The sequence below is a fragment of the Pygocentrus nattereri genome, chromosome 21, assembly GCF_015220715.1.
Source record: "Pygocentrus nattereri isolate fPygNat1 chromosome 21, fPygNat1.pri, whole genome shotgun sequence".
NCBI lineage: Eukaryota > Metazoa > Chordata > Actinopteri > Characiformes > Serrasalmidae > Pygocentrus > Pygocentrus nattereri.
The window spans coordinates 16,166,573-16,186,046 of NC_051231.1; the positions used below are offsets into that span (position 1 = coordinate 16,166,573).

General features: G+C 38.6%; 1 protein-coding gene across 2 annotated transcripts in view; it reads right to left on the reverse strand.

Annotated features, from left to right (window-relative positions):
• The window catches only part of fbln2 (fibulin 2), a 110,370-nt gene that overhangs the window by 29,322 nt on the left and 61,574 nt on the right, over positions 1–19,474 (reverse strand). The window contains exons 9-10 of one of the 2 annotated variants that reach the window (XM_017692823.2): positions 11,007–11,108; positions 5,205–5,345 (exon numbers count right to left, since the gene is read on the reverse strand). In XM_017692823.2, the coding sequence (XP_017548312.1) occupies positions 5,205–5,345; positions 11,007–11,108 (243 nt within the window). The remainder of the gene's footprint in view (positions 1–5,204; positions 5,346–11,006; positions 11,109–19,474) is intronic. The other variant, XM_017692824.2, reaches the window with a different exon arrangement.

Here is a 19,474-nt window from a genome sequence, read left to right on the forward strand (position 1 = left end):
CTCACTCTGCCACTAGCCAGGTTCCTATCCACATATTTTTGAAAATCCAAAGAAACAGACTTATTTGAAATGACAAGCACTGAATAAAATCTCAGAAATACATATTAAAGTCTGTGCTCTTGCTTGAAGTGGATAAACCTTTGCCAACAAGAAATGCAATAAATTGCAATGGAAACACATTTATCGAATAAAGAATGTAAAAGTGAATAAAATAAAGTCACATGACTAATCAAGTGTTTAGAATTTTGGTCTGATAGTAGCTACCAGAGATGGAGACTAAAGTCAATGACTGTCCTAGCAGTCTGCATGTTGATTTTACTCACAGCATGAGTCAGACTTGTGCTTGACTGACTTGTGACTCGACCCAAAATTGTACTTAACTGACTAGCAACTCAACTTAGACTCAAGACTAGCACTTAACTGACTTGCAATTTGACTCCGATTTGTGCATAACTGACTTGCAATTCAAAACTGATTCTTGCTTAACTTACACACGACTTACACATGACTCAAGTGTAGTGAATTGAGGTTATTACTTTGACAACTTAATTTGTTTAAGTACTTCACCAGCATTCAAATCCAACTCAACCTTTTGGAAAAGGAAAGGTGCCAAAGGAGTATTATCCCCAAGCAGCAGGAAACTGGAGGAAGACATTTGGAAAGGTAAACAGCAGTCATTACTCTAATGCCCTTCAAAGGACAGACCAAAGCACTATGTATAATTATTGCTGTCTTCCAAATAAAACAATAAAACAAGCAATAGCTAATTTAGCTAATACAGCTAAAGCTTTAATATAAGCTTTACAATAAGGTGCCTTCCGTATTATGCACATTTTTCTCAGAATTATTTTTTCTTTTCCAATATTTCAGTTGTTCTCTTGAATATAATGCAGCAGCTGAAACCTGGCTACTGTCTCTCTCTCTCTCTCTCTCTCTTTCTCTCTCTTTTCCAAAATACCCTTGCATTTCATATCCTCTCATTTATCTCAGCAACAGCCAGGGGAAAGTCTGAAGTTTCAACCAGTAAAATTAACCATCAACTATTGCACAGTTAAACATGTTTTATGGAACACTGAAAAAAATAATCAAAAAACATCAACTTACATTTTTTTTAGAAAATGTACATTTTCATTTCAATATATGCAGTATTCATTTTAAATTATATCATATACAGAAGTTGTTTTGTCATGTAATCAAGATAATGTTAGAATGGTGGCAATGTTGTTGCCATTTCCAATAAGCCTGGTTTTGATTAACTACAACAACACTGTGTAGCTTGGTAGCAAAGCATTTTAAACTGTACAAAGCTGTAACACGTAGGCCTTATCTTGCTGAAACAATCAGGGACACATCTGAAAAAGACGTAGACGGCAGCATATGTTGCTCCAAAATAAGTATGTACCCCTCAGCATTAATAGTGCCTTCACAGGTGTGCAAGCCACCTTGCCACTGGCCCTAACACACTCCCATGCTATGACAGACAGTGGCCTTTGAAATGTGGCCTTTGTTGTGTTGGCAACAATCATGTTCTTTGGGAGAGAGCACACAATGACCATTATTTCCAAAGATAATTTATAATGTGGACTCATCAAACCGTAGCACGTTTCCACTTTAAGTGAATCTCAGATGAGCTTACACTCAGAGAAGTTGGTGGTGTTTCTGGAATGTTTTATTCTTTACAGAAGCAGTGTTTTGAATGCACTACTAGGAATTAAAGGTCACAGGCATTCTGTACTGGTTTTAAGCCTTGCCTTTTACGCATGAGATATCTGGTGTCTCTGAATACTTTAATGATGTTAAATGTGCATATGGTGCAGTTGTGCATTGGGAAATGTGGTTCTTAACCCGCTAAAATCCCAGGCTTCTTACATATTAAGGCTTATTATTCTATAACTGCAGGGACTTCAGTGCAAACCTGTCAAACTTTTCTTAGGATACAGAAGTATCCTACAGAAGTGTGTAAAAAAAAAAAAAACCTCTGGACCCACCAGTTACACTGTTGGACTATTGTTTTACAGTTTATGATCATTTTACAAGCTTTCTAGTCTTACACTGGCCCAGTCTTTTTTTTTCTCTTTTTTTAGAGTGTGTTGAAATTAGCGAATATTTTCAAAAATCCAAAAACATACCTGTAACTACTTTTTGGAATTGAGTATATATGAAGCACATAAAATACATTAGAATCTAAAATATAATATTGCTGAATGAACATTGTATTAACACATATTAAACACATTAACCACATTTCGTGAGTGGTCATTCACTTATAAGAGGTCTCATTTGTAATCTCATTTTGTAATCTCAAGTTCAGCCACGTCACTCCACTGCTGTGCCCCCTGGTTTCCTGTAGCTGCACGCATCAGATTTAAAACTGTGATGCTAGTATACAAAGTCAAAAATGGACCAGCCCCTCCCTACTTGATGGCAATGGTCAAAACTCGAACTGTATTACAAGCCCTTCAAGCTTCAAGTACAGCTCGGCTTGACCCGCAATCCTTCAAGACGCGTGGAGGACAAGCATCAAGACTTTTCTCCATACTGGCACACAGGTGGTGGGATGAACTCCCACTGGCTGTCCGAAAAGCAGAGTCTCTCACTGTCTTCAAATGCAGATTGAAGACCGTCTCTTTATACAGCACTTAAATGAGCACCGAGTTAAGAATTCATTGTAATATATTGTACTGCACTTATTGAAATATTGTATTGCTCTGTGCTGTGTTTAACTCCCTCTCTGTTCTCTAGGGATTAACATGGACTTTTGTTTCTAGTAGTATCAGGACTAGCTTTCTCTCTAACTTATTGGTAACTAGGAAAGATACTTTCTCTAGATATACAAAGCATTACTTGTAAGTCACTCTGGATAAGAGCGTTTGCTAAATGCTGTAAATATAAATGTAATCTGATAAGCAATATATATGGGCACACACACACACACACACACACACTTCTGCGTATATATACACAATTCTGTGATATCAATATAATAAAAGTGAATATCACAATAACAGATAACAGTTGACAACGATATATTATGCAGCCCTCGTCAATGTATAATAATTCACACTCATTGTCAAGAGTCCCACCACCTTTCAAATTCCAATTTAACCCCTGGTGACTACACAAACTACATTTTACCTCTGTGACTCACTTTACCCATGACACCCTCCTTTCAAAATTCGCCACTCTGAAATGCATTGGAGGCCATGCGTGTTATGAATAATGCATTGGCGTGGCCAGGCAAGCGCTTTAGAGAGCCTGTTAGAGGTGGCCATGAGGCTGCATGACTGAAGAGCAAGTGGTGAGGATTACAGGCCATGAGTGTTATTTTCTCCATCAAACACATGGAGTGAAAGGAAAACAGCCCTAGCAGTGTGGTGCTAACAAGCAAATTTGGCCTTTCAAATGAGTAGCTACCTCTGGCTTGCCAATCAGATTTATAAATTTATTAGCCCTTACAAGTATAGAGTTATTACTGCTATTTTACTATACCATGTAAATGTGATTATTTAAATAGATAAATAATAGTTACATAATGAATTACATATACATAAACAATAGAATGCAAAAATATTATAGTTACATTCTGGTGTATTTACAATTATGAATGACATTTATATATCAACAGGAATGTTTTCAAAAAATGGACAAAAGCTAACTATTAATCAAATTCATCAATAAGTTGAATGAAAAATAAGTTAATTTTAATGTATTTGCTACATGGAACATGTTGGAAAAAATAAAACATTTTTAAAATGTACCTTAACTTTTGCACAGACCATATTTAATGTTTTCTTATTTCTAATATGTTAATTTAAAAAATAAAAGTAAATGTAAATGTTCATTAAATCAAATTCATTGAATTGTGTGTCCTCTGTAGAAGATGCATTTATTTATTTTCCCTTAAAAAAAACAAAACATGTAATTTGACCAGGGGTGCCCAAACTTTTACATTTGACTGTTAATGGTATTGTTTGAAAGTCTAGAATCTGCATTTTCAACAGAATTTCACTTCTTGGTTCAGTGAGCCACAAGAGAGAAATAATTAACATTAAATTAAAAAAAAATGAAATAGAATAAAAATGCTTGTATAACTGCAGGCCATAACTCTGACGTAATCACTTTTATTAAATGTGGCGTAATCACTTTTATTAAATCATACACAATTCTGCATGTTGCCTAGCAGAAAGAAAAGACGATTACTGTGAGCGAATCACATAGAAGCGTGTATATGCTGGCTCTTTGCAGATGTGTCTGCTGTTTGGTTTAAGACCACTCCAGGACTATTTCAGGCATGGAATTGATTTTTAATAGCCTGTAACATTTATGTGCATGCCCCAATGCCTCATGTTTCTGCTATGATGAGGGTAATGCGAAAGAAATCCGCTCAGGCCTCAGAGCTTTTGATGAGAATTCTGAGCGATTCTGATCCTTATAATGTGACCAAATGCATGAGAGATTTAAGAAAAAGCATAGCAGCGGGCCTTTTGCATTTCCTCAGTGTGTGCGTGTTTGTTTTTGTACATTTCTTTTTGTTTTGTACATTTGTACACTGACTTTGTAGAACTAAACGTGCGCTGACAGCATAGGCCCATTTGGCGCCCAATGAACTTATTACATATTAGTTCTTAGACACAGCACTGTGCAAAAGTCAGAGACCACCTTTATTTAACTGATTTCCAGTCCTGTCTGTCAGTGTGTCAGTCCACAGCTACTTTATTTGATTTGAAAATGTTCTTCTTTTTTTGTCTATTTTCAGCTAAGTTTTCTCAGTTACGGCTTCATGGCAGCTACACATCCATTTAGATCCATAGCATTAAGCTGCCTTTTACAGTGGGAGGATGGACAGTTCTGGAAACTCCTGTTTTTTTCCCTTTTTTTTCTTTGACTTTTTGTTTTCTTATGTAAGTGGATTATTTTATGTATAATCCTCAGAAACATCTCCCAAAACGTTAATAAATTGAGCTAAATGGCCATTTTGCCTGTAAATTAAATAAAGCAATAGTGAGTTTAGCACAGTAATGTATATATCAAACATACAGAATATATTTTTATTGTATATACATAGTTACATATGAGACATATGTATGATCCCACATCCTGACAGTGTATGAAAACAACCAGTTGTATGTGTAGGGCATTATTTCTGGCAAACCAGAGAGCAGCTCCATAGAGATGCAGTGTAGCAATGGTAAAAACCTTCTTACCCACACACTCTCTATTATAGTTGAGAATAAAGCCCACGTCGCACCTTTCATTCAGAGACACACACTGGTACGAACCCTCTGTGTTCACACATACCTTCTCCAGCGAGCAAGTGTGTGTGGCCTTCCTGCACTCATCCACATCTATGATATACATAGATGGATGTAGGAACACACACACACATACATTAAGACAACACAAGAATCTGGCCACTAGTGAGACCATTAAAGGTGAGTCTGAGTCAGATCCTAAATAATGCATATTATCTCAATTTTGCAGTGCACACAATCTGATTTATTGAAAAGTACTCTACCCATGTTCTTATATGTGATCATGTTTCTTGCACCATCCCTGCACCATTACACAGTCCACGACTACAGTCAGGTGCAAGTACTCTCATGGAACCGAGAATAAATGTCTGGGGACAACCTGTCATATGTTTGATGCTGGATTGCGATTGAATCTGCTACAAACAAGGGTATGCCCCTCAAGGGAAAACTCAGGTGAAAAAAGTTACTGTCCATAGTGAAAAAGTAAGTTTATTTTTTAAATGCAAAGTTGAACCCATATCTTTAAAATTTATTACACGCTCTCTGATATCTACAAAAGCTCATTGGGCTAATGACAGGCTAGTTGTCAGTCAAACAGTGTTGACCATTGGCCTCTACTTTGAGCTCTGCCATCATGAAGCGTAGGATTGGCTTAGAAATTTCGTTCTCAGTTTGTTGCCACTCTGATAAGTCCACATTCCCACCCATAGTTCGGCCAAAATTCATCATGGTTATCCCCAGTTGTGTATTCTCAGTATCAGATCACATCTAGCTCCACAAGACTAGGGTGCACGTAGCCCTGGCCACACCATACACCTATTTGCACCATAAAAGAAAAAAAAAGAACTGGATGAATTCTCTACAAATGGTAGAGAATTTTTGTGTCTATGCTAAATCTGACCAAGCCATTCTTACCAAATATCCTTAGCTAGCTAACTCTACTAATGTCTGAAACTATGTTCAGACATATGTCTGTGGCAATATGCAGGCATTTGTATTTGTATTTGAGCTACTATTAGCTATGTCAATAACTATGCTATGTCTTTCCAATGGTGGTTCTGGTGAACTAAGCTTGTGTGAAGATTATGTTCAAACTAGTTTTGGCTAAGCACTAGCTAATTTAGTTAAATATTTGCTACTTATGTCTTTTCAGATCCTTTGTGGTTCTGTTTAACTGAAATAGTCATCAAGCTACACATTTAAGGAAAGTTCAATACAAATCAGGCTAATGATTGAGAACGAGCGCTAATTCACCATCGCTAGCTGTAGTAGGGCTAATGTTACAGTAGCACAGTAGTTTAATTTTAAAAACAATTAAAGATTTAGATAGTCTTTGAAAGGGATTGTAACAGCATTATTACACATTTAAATAACAGCTTAAGGCTGGGTTCAAGCCAGCTTATTTTTGTTTTTGATTTTTTTTAGTGCTGCTGATTTGTAATCAATTATTTCGTGCTGGTTTGTGTGAGTATTACAGTATGACAGCTCACTATGACAGCCATGTTCTGTAAATTCACAAGACATAAATGTACATATTATGATGCACCCAACCCCCATTGTGCTCATTTTTTTCCCTCACATCACCTTATAGAATCTGTGCAGTTTTATGTTCTAAAAATTATGCAACCTTTATTCCTTAAAAATGAAATGGGCTGTTTCTAAGCCTTTAATACTGATACATGTAAATGAACTCTGCTCTGATATATTTACATGCATTAGTTTTATGACATCACAAACGCAAGGACTTCAAAATTGTCATATTTTCATCTTAGTTTCCATATATGAACTGCACTGACTGAAGATTAAATGGTACATTTTGAAACTCTAACAATGTTAACATAGTACATCAAACTTCATTTCAAAAAAAGAAAGAAAAATCTAATTCACCACGATGGGAGCCTTTTAATTCCAGTTTGTGGCTCAACATCCCTGTAATGTTCTTTTGTAGTTTAGAGGATAAACTTATATTAAGATATAATTAAGCTTAAATGAGAAGTTGGATTTAGTCAACCAAACATTTTCCTTGTAGTTGGACTGTATGTATCTCTAATTTTGTGGATCTATTACATATAATGTTTACCACATGCATGTAGTTTTTAAGAAAGAACAGATGCTTGATATGGGAAGATAACAGTAGACCATGCTGTGAACCCATGTAGATCGTCCAGTGAAGCTCTAATGCACCACAGTTTTGAAATTCATACCATGAACTGAATGAAACCTTACATGAGCACATTACAGAAAAAAAAACAAATTTCCTGTCTCTTCTAGCATATGGCTGAAGTACTTGGCTTTTCATCCAGGCTTCATCTAAATGTGCTGTTTGTTTTGGTCCAGAACAAATCAAGCTCTTGGCCCACCCACAGGTTAACATATGGGAACACTTCAGAAACAGAGCGAGAGAGAAATAAACAAAAAAAAAAGAAAGAGAGAGAGAGAGAATTGGCATCATCAAATATACTTGATAGCTAAATGAACAGAGCTTTTTGAGCAGAGTCAAACAAAAAACAGTGCCTGTCAAAGGTTTGGAGACATCTAGCTTTTCACAATGTTTCTAATACAAATGAGTAACCCGTTTGCAATATCCTAGTATTTGGGGGGTCCCATATTGGCTTGTTACTCCAGTGTTGGCTGGCTGCTGACTCACCCTAGCAGCAGTGATGCAACAAAATATTTGGTCATCTGGAAATGTTCTTTTCCATTTTAGTAATGCAGTCTTCTACACATTAACTGAGATCTCACAAATCTCTTTTGTCTTTGGTTTAATGACTATAGAATTTAATGACTATAGAAAATAAGTACAATTGGCTTCTATAATCATCTCAGATAACTGTGAGCAGTTACATTATTGTGATAGGGCTACTCTTCATACCAAGGAAGACACATTGATGAACATAAAGTTGAGTGCTGAAGATAAATATATTCATTTTTTCAAATTATAACAATATAATATTAGCAAATTGCCCATTCATTGTGATAAAAGTAGTAATTAAAATAAAGGAAGTATTTTTCTTTCCTGAATCTTTTTGTTTATTTTGTTGTTGCTTTTATTTATTTATTTATTTGGGGCTATGAAGACCACTTACAGTCATATGCAAAAGTTTGAACAACCCTGGTCAAATGACATAGTTGGTCACATCCTCCACATCCAAACACTTCTCTTCAACCTTCAGTGCTACAGTTTTCGAACATATTGGAAAAGTAAAACACAGAATATGCGCAATATCATTTTTTAAATAATATGTTGTTAAAATTAACAAAAAGTAATTGTGCATAAAAATATACAGAAGTGTGTTCACTGTAAACAATTTGTTTAACTTATTTTTTTTCACTTAGAAAATTTGCACATGACTGCACAATATAACAGTCATAGTTTTTACCTGACCCTTTTCCACACTCCCTTCGTCCCATAATATTGAACAGGCTATTTTTGCTCCTGTTCCTTTAAGACTATATTTAAATGTTCTCATTGGCTGCTCAGTTCTGTGATATTGTGACATCACTACCACAATGACTTCAAAATGGGCAGTTTGCAGCTTAGTTTCCATATAAGAACCATGTGGACTTGAGAGTAAATGGCACAATTTCAACCTTTAACATGTTTACAGCTTTTATTTCAAATATGAAGGCCCCTTCAGTTGAAAGGTAATGTTTATAGTTCAATTTCTTACTTAATAAGAAATAATACTTAATACTTAATACTTAAAAAGCAGATATTACAAGATGTCCCCAAACTTTTAGTGTACACCAAACTCTCTCTGTATCTGTCCTCATTCTTTTATATTTCACCTTGAAGCTATTTGTGTTTCATCCAAAGGAATAGCCTGCAGTGTTTAAAGCTTATTTATCCGACTGTGTAGCTGCAGCTATTTGAACACACCTACGCTGCACTGAAGGGTCTGATTCTACACACTTCACGTACCATTTATGAATGAGTCAAGTTGCATTGTAATAACCCCCTCTATTGTACATTACAGCACAGCATGAGCCCTGAACAAAGAGCTAAGTGTTAGGCTGCTACGGTCATCAGAGAGGTATATATATATATATATATATATATATATATATATATATATATATATATATATATATAAGCACCTTCCTTACATAATAAAGACTCCCTGGCAGGCTAAAGACTTCAATCTTAGAAGTCTAGAATTAGTACTTCCATGTTGCTATACTAATGAAACATAACTGTTCTAAGTAATTATGTAATTAATTAGAGTTATGGCATTAATTGCACAGTCATAAAATGATTTACATTCACATTTAGTTAACACTGCATTAATATTCTAATCATTAGTTCATTTGCTCGATTTTCCTCCATACATTCTTTGTTTGCATTCATGCAAAAGTTTTAAATGCTACTTGAAACATTAATGAGATGTTGATTTTCTAAGTGAAAAAATGTTAACACATCCTCTACAGTAAACAAATGTAATTATTGTAATGTAATGTTTTTTGTACTGTAAAGTAATGTTTAACATATTGGAAAACATAAAACGTGTCATTCTGTTTATATATGCATACTGTTTAACTGAAGATCATAAAGTCCAAATGTTGGATATGTCCAAATAAGTCAAAAATGTGGGGTATACTTACTTCTTTACTTGATTGTATATAGATGTAGAGAATTTTCTTTTTTTTCCAAATAAAGACATTTAACATGGTCAAGGTGACCAGCAATCCATAGACTAATAGGATACATTTGTCAGTGTTTAGGTGTTTACTGAGTGTGTGTATGTGTGTGTGTGTGTGTGTCTTTAGAGGCTCAACTGTATGTACAGTACTGTGTAAAAGTCAGAGACCACCCTTCAATTATTTAATTTTCAGCCAAAACAGGTCATTCATTTTTCAAGAGATATGTCTGAGGAGATTAGTTATAAGATCATTCGTTTGCATGAAGAAAGGAGAAATCATGAAAAAAATGTGACTCTTAAGAACCATGGAAGACCTGGCTGACCACCAAAACTAGCACCATCAGATAAACAGCTCCTTGCTTCAAACGTGAAAAAAGACAACGCTAAGGGTCTGAAAGGATGTGTAGCTGCTAAGAAGGTGAGAAAAGGACAAAAAAGAATAAAATGTGCAAATTTGTAAGTAAGTCTGGATTACTTGGATCCTAAGAAGCAGAAAATGCGACCAACTTGTAAGAGTGAACTTTGGCATATAAAAATAAAAAACTGAAACCGTGAAAAAAAAGGCAATGGACGGACACCTGAAATACAGAAAAAGATAATATTGTATTCACTGTGTGAGGTTTCTGTGTAATTTTATGTTAAATATGTTTTCTATTTTTTTTCCTGGTGCTCAAACATGAATAACTTGTTATGGCTGTTTCCACTAAAAATTAAATAAATAAAGGTTGGCCTTTGACTTTTGCTCAGAACAGTAGTAGTAAGTGTGTACAGTATAGCACTCACAACGGTAAGGTCACTGGTTCTATTCCAATATAATACCAATATCTGAAAAAAACTGACGTCATAACAAAATATTTTATCTCTGAAATTGTAACTTTTTACCGTTGGAAACTGTCAATGTGTAATTTAATATGCACATTTGGACCATTTTTAATTTAAAGCAAATATATATATATATATATATATATATATATATATATATATATATATATATATATGGAAAAGGTCACTTTGGATGAAAGTGCCTGCTAAAATAAATAATTATCAGATAATGTAATAAAAATCAAGCAGATGCTTAATATTGAAAAAAAAGTCAGCTGTAGTGTCAGTCTACCTTCACAGTTCTGTCCATCTGCTTTCAGGGAGAATCCTGGGAAGCAAGAGCACTGGGCCTTTCCTCTGACAACAGAGCACTGCTGAGAGCATGGACCTTTACCTACACACACACACACACACACACACACACACATATACATTTCAGTCTTCAGTTTGAAAATTTCAGCTAAATAAAAACTAAAACAAAAAAGGGATCAATCAGTAAAACCTGAAAAGATGAATGGAGACACATAATGAAAGCAAATGCTTGATATTGCATGAAACAGATACAGCAATTAACATCCTACCATGCTTTATGGCATGGCTTGTATAAAAAGACTGCTATAGACAAGTTGACCTTAGTTTGGCATCAAGATGGCAAGTAGACAAAATCTATATGATTTTAAAATATGGCTCAGTACTGTGGAACGTATGGCGATCACAAAAACTCTCAAGTGACTAGTGTTTCAAAAGAAACAGTGACTAAAGTGACATCTGCATTTGCATCAGTGGGGAAGACATCAGTATACAGGGTTTAAAATATACAGGTCAAAAATATACAGTGAATGATCATGATGCTAGTACGTGAGAAACAACAGAACAGCAACTGTTCCTCAGGTACCTGAAAATGTCAGTGCCGGAGGTGATCAGAATGTGTCTGCAAGTCCGTCTACAATTACACGGAAAGGAGTATTATAGTAGGCTTGCAGTGCATAAGCCCCCCCATTACAATGACCAAGGCACATTTAAGACTTCGGTGGTATAAAAACATGGGCACTGGTCTACAGAGTTGTGAAAAATTATTATATGATCAGGCAAGTCAACCATGTTCTCTACACATGGGAGAGTGCATGTGTAGTGCACACTAAGAGAACACTACAGGCCTCAGTGTCTGACACCTATAGCAACGGTGTCCAATAGCTCTGTTACGCTTTATAGGGGCATTTTGCTGGTATGGTTTGGGATAGGCCTCTCCATGGATCACCACCTTATCGTGGTGGAGAGGTTTGTGTGCTTGAATGATCCTAGGAGCTATGTCGTCTGGAGCAAAAGCTCCTGGTAGGGTCTCCCATGGCAAACTGGTCCTAGGTGACAGGTCAGACAAAGTGTGATCCATAATAACCCTTATGAAAAGGCGAAAACAGGACTTGTGTACCCTGCCCGGATCAGGGTTTCTGGGGCCCCACCCTGGAGCCAGGCCTGGGGGAGGGGCTCGCCAGTGAGCGTCTGGTGGCCGGGCATTCACTCATGGTGCCCAGCCAGGCCCAGACCGAAGGAGCTACATGAGTCCCCCCTCCCATCGACCCACCACCAATGGGAGGGGTAGTAGTAGGGGTTCGGTGCTTTGTGGATCGGGCAGTGTCCGAAGGCGTGGGCCTTGGCGTTCTGATCCTCGGTTGCTGAAACTGGCTTTTGGAACTTGGAACGTTACCTCACTGGCAGCGAAGGAGCCTGAGTTGGTGCGCGAGGTTGAGAGATACTGGCTAGATATAGTTGGGCTCACCTCAACACACTGCTTGGGCTCTGGGTCCAATCTCCTTGAGAGGGGCTGGACTTTATTCTTTTCTGGAGTTGCCCATGGTGACTGGCGGCGGGCAGGTGTGAGCTTTCTCATAGCCCCTCGACTCGGTGCCTGTATGTTGGGGTTTTCCCCGGTGGATGAGAGGGTAGCTTCCCTACACCTTCGGGTTGGGGAACGGGTCCTGACTGTTGTCTGTGCTTATGCACCGAACAGCAGTTCAGAGTACCCAGCCTTCCTAGAGTCCTTGAGAGGGGTGCTTGAAAGTGCTCCTCCTGGAGACTCGATTGTCCTACTGGGGGACTTCAACGCTCACGTGGGCAACGACAGTAAGACCTGGAGCGGTGTGATTGGGAGGAATGGCCTCTCTGATCTGAACCCAAGTGGTGTTCAGTTTTTGGACTTCTGTGCAAACCACAGTTTGTCCATAACGAACACCATGTTTGAACACAAGGATGTCCATAAGTGCACATTGCACCAGGACACCCTAGGCCGCAGTTCAATGATTGACTTTGTAGTCGTGTCATCGGACTTGCGGCCATGTGTATTGGACACTCGGGTAAAGAGAGGAGCTGAGCTGTCAACTGATCACCACCTGGTGGTGAGTTGGATCAGGTGGTGGGGGAAGATGCTGGTCAGACCAGGCAAACCCAAACGTATAGTGAGGGTTTGCTGGGAACGTCTGGCAGAAGCACCTGTCAGATTGATCTTCAACTCACACCTCCGTCAGAACTTTGACCAGATATCGGGGGAGGTGGGGGACATTGACTCAGAATGGGCCATGTTCCGCTCCTCCATTGTTGAAGCAGCTGACTGTAGCTGTGGTCGCAAGGTAGTTGGTGCCTGTCAGGGCGGTAATCCTCGAACCCGGTGGTGGACACCGCAGGTGAGAGATGTCGTCAAGCTGAAGAAGGAGTCCTACCGGGCATGGTTGGCCTGTAGGACACCAGAGGCAGCTGGCAGGTATCGACAGGCCAAGCGATCTGCGGCTTCAGTCGTTTCCAAGGCAAAAACCCGGGTGTGGGAAGAGTTCGTTGAGGCCTTGGAAAGTGACTTTAAGTAGTCTCCGAAAAGATTCTGGCAAACCGTCAGGCGACTCAGAAGGGGAAAGCAGTGTGCCACTAGCACAGTATATAGTGGAGATAGAAGTCGAACCTTGGATTCAGGAGGAGCAGTGCGGGTTCCGCCCTGGTCGTGGAACACTGGACCAACTCTTTACCCTCTCCAGGATTCTGGAGGGTTCATGGGAGTTTGCCCAACCAGTCCACATGTGCTTTGTGGATTTAGAGAAGGCATTCGACTGTGTTCCCCGAGGTATTCTGTGTGAGGTGCTTCGGGAGTACGGGGCACATGGCTCTTTGCTACGAGCCATTCAGGCCCTGTACAAACAAAGCTGGAGTTTTGTTCACATGGCCGGCAGTAAGTCAGACTTGTTCCCAGTGAGAGTTGGACTCCGTCAGGGCTGCCCTTTGTCACCGATTCTATTCATAATTTTTATGGATAGAATTTCTAGGCACAGTCAGGGGATGGAGGGTGTCCGGTTTGGTGACCTCAAGGTCACATCGCTGCTGTTTGCAGATGATGTGGTCATATTGGGGACATCAGGCCGTGAACTTCAGCTTTCACTGGATCGGTTTGCAGCCGAGTGTGAAGCGGCCGGGATGAGGATCAGTACCTCCAAATCCGAGGCCATGGTTCTCACGTGGGAAAGGGTGGAGAGCCCTCTCTGGGTCGGGGATGAGCTCTCGCCTCAAGTGGAGGAGTTTAAGTATCTCTGGGTCTTGTTCACAAGTGATGGTACAAGGGAGCGGGAGATTGACAGGCAGATTGGTGCTGGGTCAGCAGTGATGCAGGCTCTTTACCGGTCTGTTGTGGTAAAGAAAGAGCTGAGCCATAAGGCAAGGCTCTCAATTTACTGATCGATCTACGTTCCCACCCTCACCTATGGTCATGAGCTTTGGGTAATGACCGAAAGAATAAGATCGTGAATACAAGCGGCCGAAATGAGTTTCCTCCACAGGGTGTCTGGACTCTCCCTTAGAGATAGGGTGAGAAGTTCAGTCATCCGGGAGGGACTCAAAGTAGAGCCGCTGCTTCTCCACGTCGAGAGGAGCCAGTTGAGGTGGTTCGGGCATCTTGTTAGGATGCCTCCCTCGGGAGGTGTCACAGGCAAGTCCACCCGGGAGGAGACCCCGGGAAGACCCAGGACACGCTGGCGTGACTATATCGCCCAGCTGACCTGGGAGCGCCTCGGAATCCCTTCCAGGAAGCTAGTGGAAGTGGCTGGGGAAAGGGAGGTCTGGGCGTCATTGCTCAGGATGCTGCCCCCGTGACCTGAACCCCGGAGAAGCGGATGATGATGGATGGATGGATGGATGGATGGATGGATGGATGGATGGATGGATGGATGGATGGATGGTTTGGGATAGCTTGTGCCCTCTAGAGGAACAATCACTACAAATCAATATAAAGTTATTTTGACTGATAACTTTTATCCTATGATGAAACATTTCTGATCTGATAGGAGTGGTCTTTTCCATGATGACAGGGCACAAGAGGTCACTGATAGTTTGCAAAGTATAAAAAATTATGTAAATTATATGCTACAGCTTTCACAGTCAACACATCTCAACCCACCTGAACACCTAAGGGAGATTTTGGACAAATGTGTCAGACAGAGCTCTCCTTCCATCATTAAAACACCAAGGGAGTATCTTTTGGAAGAATGATGTTCCATCCCTCCAGTTCAACTCCAGAGACTTGTAGAATTTATGACAAGGCAAATTTAAGCTGTTTTACTATCTCATGGTGGCCCAGCACCTTACTAAGACATGTCATGTTGGTTTTTCCTTTGTCACCCATCTGTATGTTATACAACATATGGGCTAAGTGAAAAATTGCAGATCTGCACAAAAACTGGACGCAGAAGCAGGATTTGACTAAACAAAAAGCTCATCATTAAAATTGGCAGTCACGGCTTTTACATAGTCTTCATTTCCAGACATAGCTTAGCATAGAGGAGGGTCTCAAGAGATGATGTGTTGGCCAGATGCATCCGGTTCAGTCAGAGAGAAAAAGAGAGAGAGAGAGAGAGAGAGAGAGAGAGAGAGAGAGACAGAAAAGAGAGAGACAGCTCAGCCACCGGAGACTCCACTCAGCCATAGACGTGACACACATACTTGGGCCTTTGAACAGCCACTATAATTCTACTGCTCATTTAATCACATGTACACTGAACCTTGGTGCACCTGGGCTTGCCTAAAGGAAATTATAAGTCTTGTGGAGTGCACGCTGATGACAGAGGAGTATATGCTGATTTGTTATTTGACCTTGTTCACTCTGCTGAATGTAACTGAATTAAGGGAAAGTGTTTGGTACCTTACAGAGCATGGGGCATTCACTTAAATCTTGTGCAGGCCCAAATATATAACATTTTTTGCTTATAAAGGATTTTGTGGGTAGGGTAATTTGAAGTGTTTTGTTCTACAGTGGTGCTTAATGTTTCCTTTTTTTTGAACAGCCTCACAAACTCTGAACACATCGTTTTAAACACTTTGTTTTCGTTGTGCCCTGCAATGGACTGGCGACCTATCCAGGGTGTATTCTATCTTCTGTACAAAGACCACTGGAATAGGCTCCAGCTTCCCCCATGACCCAGAAGGATAAGCAACTTTGAAAATGTGTGTGTTTGTTTTCACTTTCCTCTTATTAATAAGCCATGTTGTCGCTACACTATTCAGACAAGAAACAGTAAATATAATTATTATCTATCAAAATATGTGAAATTAATCTTATTAGTCATATAGTTAGGCTTTGTTCTGATGAGCTACCTTCTGCTAAGTCATTTACAACTTCATTTCCAGAAAATTTGGGACACTGTAAAAAATGTAAATAAAAATAGAATACAATGATATGCAAATCATGTAAACCCTATATTTAATTGAACACCGTGTCCTAGAGCACAGTATAAAAGATTTAAAAAATTGGTATGATGCTAAATTTGTTATATTAAACATCCACCAAATGTGGCTTGAATCAGACATATCTACAGACTGTCTGGGTGTGGCTCTAATATTCTGATGATGGTGTGTGATTGACAGCCCTCAGTCCATGGCTCCCAACCTGCTGAAAACATTATCAGGATTTGTATGCCAAAGTTTTAAAATAGGGTAAAGTTCTTTTTTGGTTTACTGTTAGATGTGCATCTAACACTGGTATAGCCATTTGACCAAATGAACAGATAAATGAATCCTAACTCATGCTTGCTACATCAGCTAGTTTTCTCTGTGAGAGAATTTAGTTTTAAAGATGTGTTGGCTGGACTCACAGCCTAAGGTATACACTACTCAAGATAAATGTGCCTCATTATATCCAATATCCTCTTAAGTTTTTTCTTAAACTTGTTTTGAGAAAGTTCCTATGAAAAAGTTAAAGTTTATGTCAGATTCATGATGTGTCTTTAAACTGCAGAAGTTGTTGCATATTTGTGCTCTTGAGTGTGTATACATTCTGTTGTTCCCTAAGAACAAATCCCAAATAAGAAAACAGAAAGATCAGCTTCTCTAGTTTAACGTGGTTTTTAAAGTTCTTCAAATTTAAAGACGATGTGAAGTGAACACAGTAGAGGCTACCATAGGCAGCAACTATGGACAGAAAATGGGTTACTGCCTACCACCTCAAAACTAAAGTTGAAAGGGCAATACACCTCCAATCCTGCACAAAACAATCTGAAATAGCTGCAATAGTGGAATTGCTTTTTCAGTTGGAAAACAGTAGGGATTTTAAGCTTGCAGGTACACTTTGACTACCAGAAAAACTGCTATTTTCTGCATGCATGGACAAGAGCAGCTGTTTCTTTTCTCAGTTCAATCATAGACCAGTATGTTGGTAGGTAAAAACACCGGTACAGCATAAAAATGTGTTTTCATAAATAATTTTGTGTTATAAATCAAAAGGTTTAAATAGATATTATTTACTGTCAAGGACACATTTTTTTGTACATAATCAGCTCATAATAATAGACACACTCTGACAAAGCAGTGCAAAGGGATCACACTCTCTACCTTGCCGTCTCTTGATTTTTCTTGTAGTTTATATGTACTTTGTAAATTACTTGGTAAATTACTAATCAACATTTCATTAGTTATTTTGAAGTATTGTATTTATATATGGAGTTTTGATTTCCAATTCTACATCTATAATTTTTCTAGTGGCTGTAGCTGTATCAAATGCTGTCAAAGCTTAAAGCCCCCTTTGTAGCCAAGATGGATAGTATGGAGATGCAGCTGTACTAAAATGATGCTGTTTATTAGAGTCAAGGCGAACATTGCACAGACCGGTGAAAGCAGGCTACCTGCCAATGCTGAACCTCAACTCACACACGCCAGTTCAATGGGCTGTCTCTTCCCAATATGCAATGTTATGCAAAGGGGATGCAGCGGAGAGCTCTATCTGACTTTCAATAAACTCAGCATTACATTAACAAATGATAACAAAAATAAAATAAGGTATTAATATTTTTAATATACTCACCCACAATGCTAACTGGTGGGTTAATCCCTTAATAGTTGCAAGCTCATTTAGCTTCATAGCAAAAATAACAACACTAAGAATAAGTTTGGTTGACTACATTCAGATTTGAAGGATTTGAAATTTTTGGATTTGAGTAAATATGATTTTTCTTTCTTTTTACTATTTAAAAGGGTTACATAAATGCTGCCTGCCAGTTTGACATGGGCTGGATATGGAAATGGTTGCTTACAAAGTGGTTTAAATTCTGAAACTCCAAAGTGCCAATAAAGTGGTATGAATGAGGGGGGTTAGTGGAAGATGCTGTGGTCTGACATGGCTTGTGGTCTGTGTTGGGACACCACAGAGATACATGCATAGAAAGGTTTGGGGTGCTCCCCTCATTACCTATAGAGGGGTTTAAGAGGCCTCAGGCTTTGGTTTTGGAAAAGGAAAACCACCATGTAACTGTTATAATATAGTCTCACCACTGTAACATACACTGACTGTCCACTTTATTAGAAGCAGCCCACATTGGTCAGTTTCTGTCCACAGGACTGGTGTTGGCCAGATATAATTTGGGTGGTGGAATAATTCGGCAAAGCAATGGAATCCCACTGTTCAACATGCTAGGCTGAGAGTGGTCAGCCATCCAAAAAAATATCCAGCCAAGAGTACCAAAATAAGACCCACAGGATGGCTAACACAAACCGATGAGCTTTGGCCTTTAACTAGGAGAATATTACAGGATAAAATAGAAAGCTACAACATACAGTAAGGAAATTAAACACATCTTAGGTTAAGTTTATGTATCTTCAAAAAAATACTGTTTGAAATATCAAAACTCTTTCAGTCACAAGGTAGTTTAAATACTTGAAAGGCATGATGAGTGGCATTATTCCCAAGCAAGCACATTCTCAGATATTCACACAACTATGTATACACATAGAATTGCTTTCCTATAAATATTCCGGGCTAGTCTTTAACATGCTAAGTTTAATATTAAAATATAATATAATATAATATAATATAATATAATATAATATAATATAATATAATAAGTCATTTAAGGACCAGAGGACATCTGTAACACAATTTTTACATTTCACCTCAGTGATACAAATACAGTTCCAAAGAAGTTGAGGCAGTGAAATGAGAATAAACCAGAAATCAGTGATTAGTAAATTCTGCTTGACCTGTATAAAAATTTAACACAGTACAAAAACACAATTTTTAAAGGTTTACCTTTGTTAATAATATTTTGTAAAAATTTTGTAAATAATATGCTCATTTCAAATTTGATGACAGATTCAAAAAACGTTGCGACAGAGCCATATGTACCACTGTGTTACATCACCTTTTAACACCACTCATTTGGGGACTGAAAACCAGGGACTGATCCAGTTTTGAAAGTGTAATTTTTTAAGTCTTCAGCTGTGCAACCGTACAGGGCCTTTGTT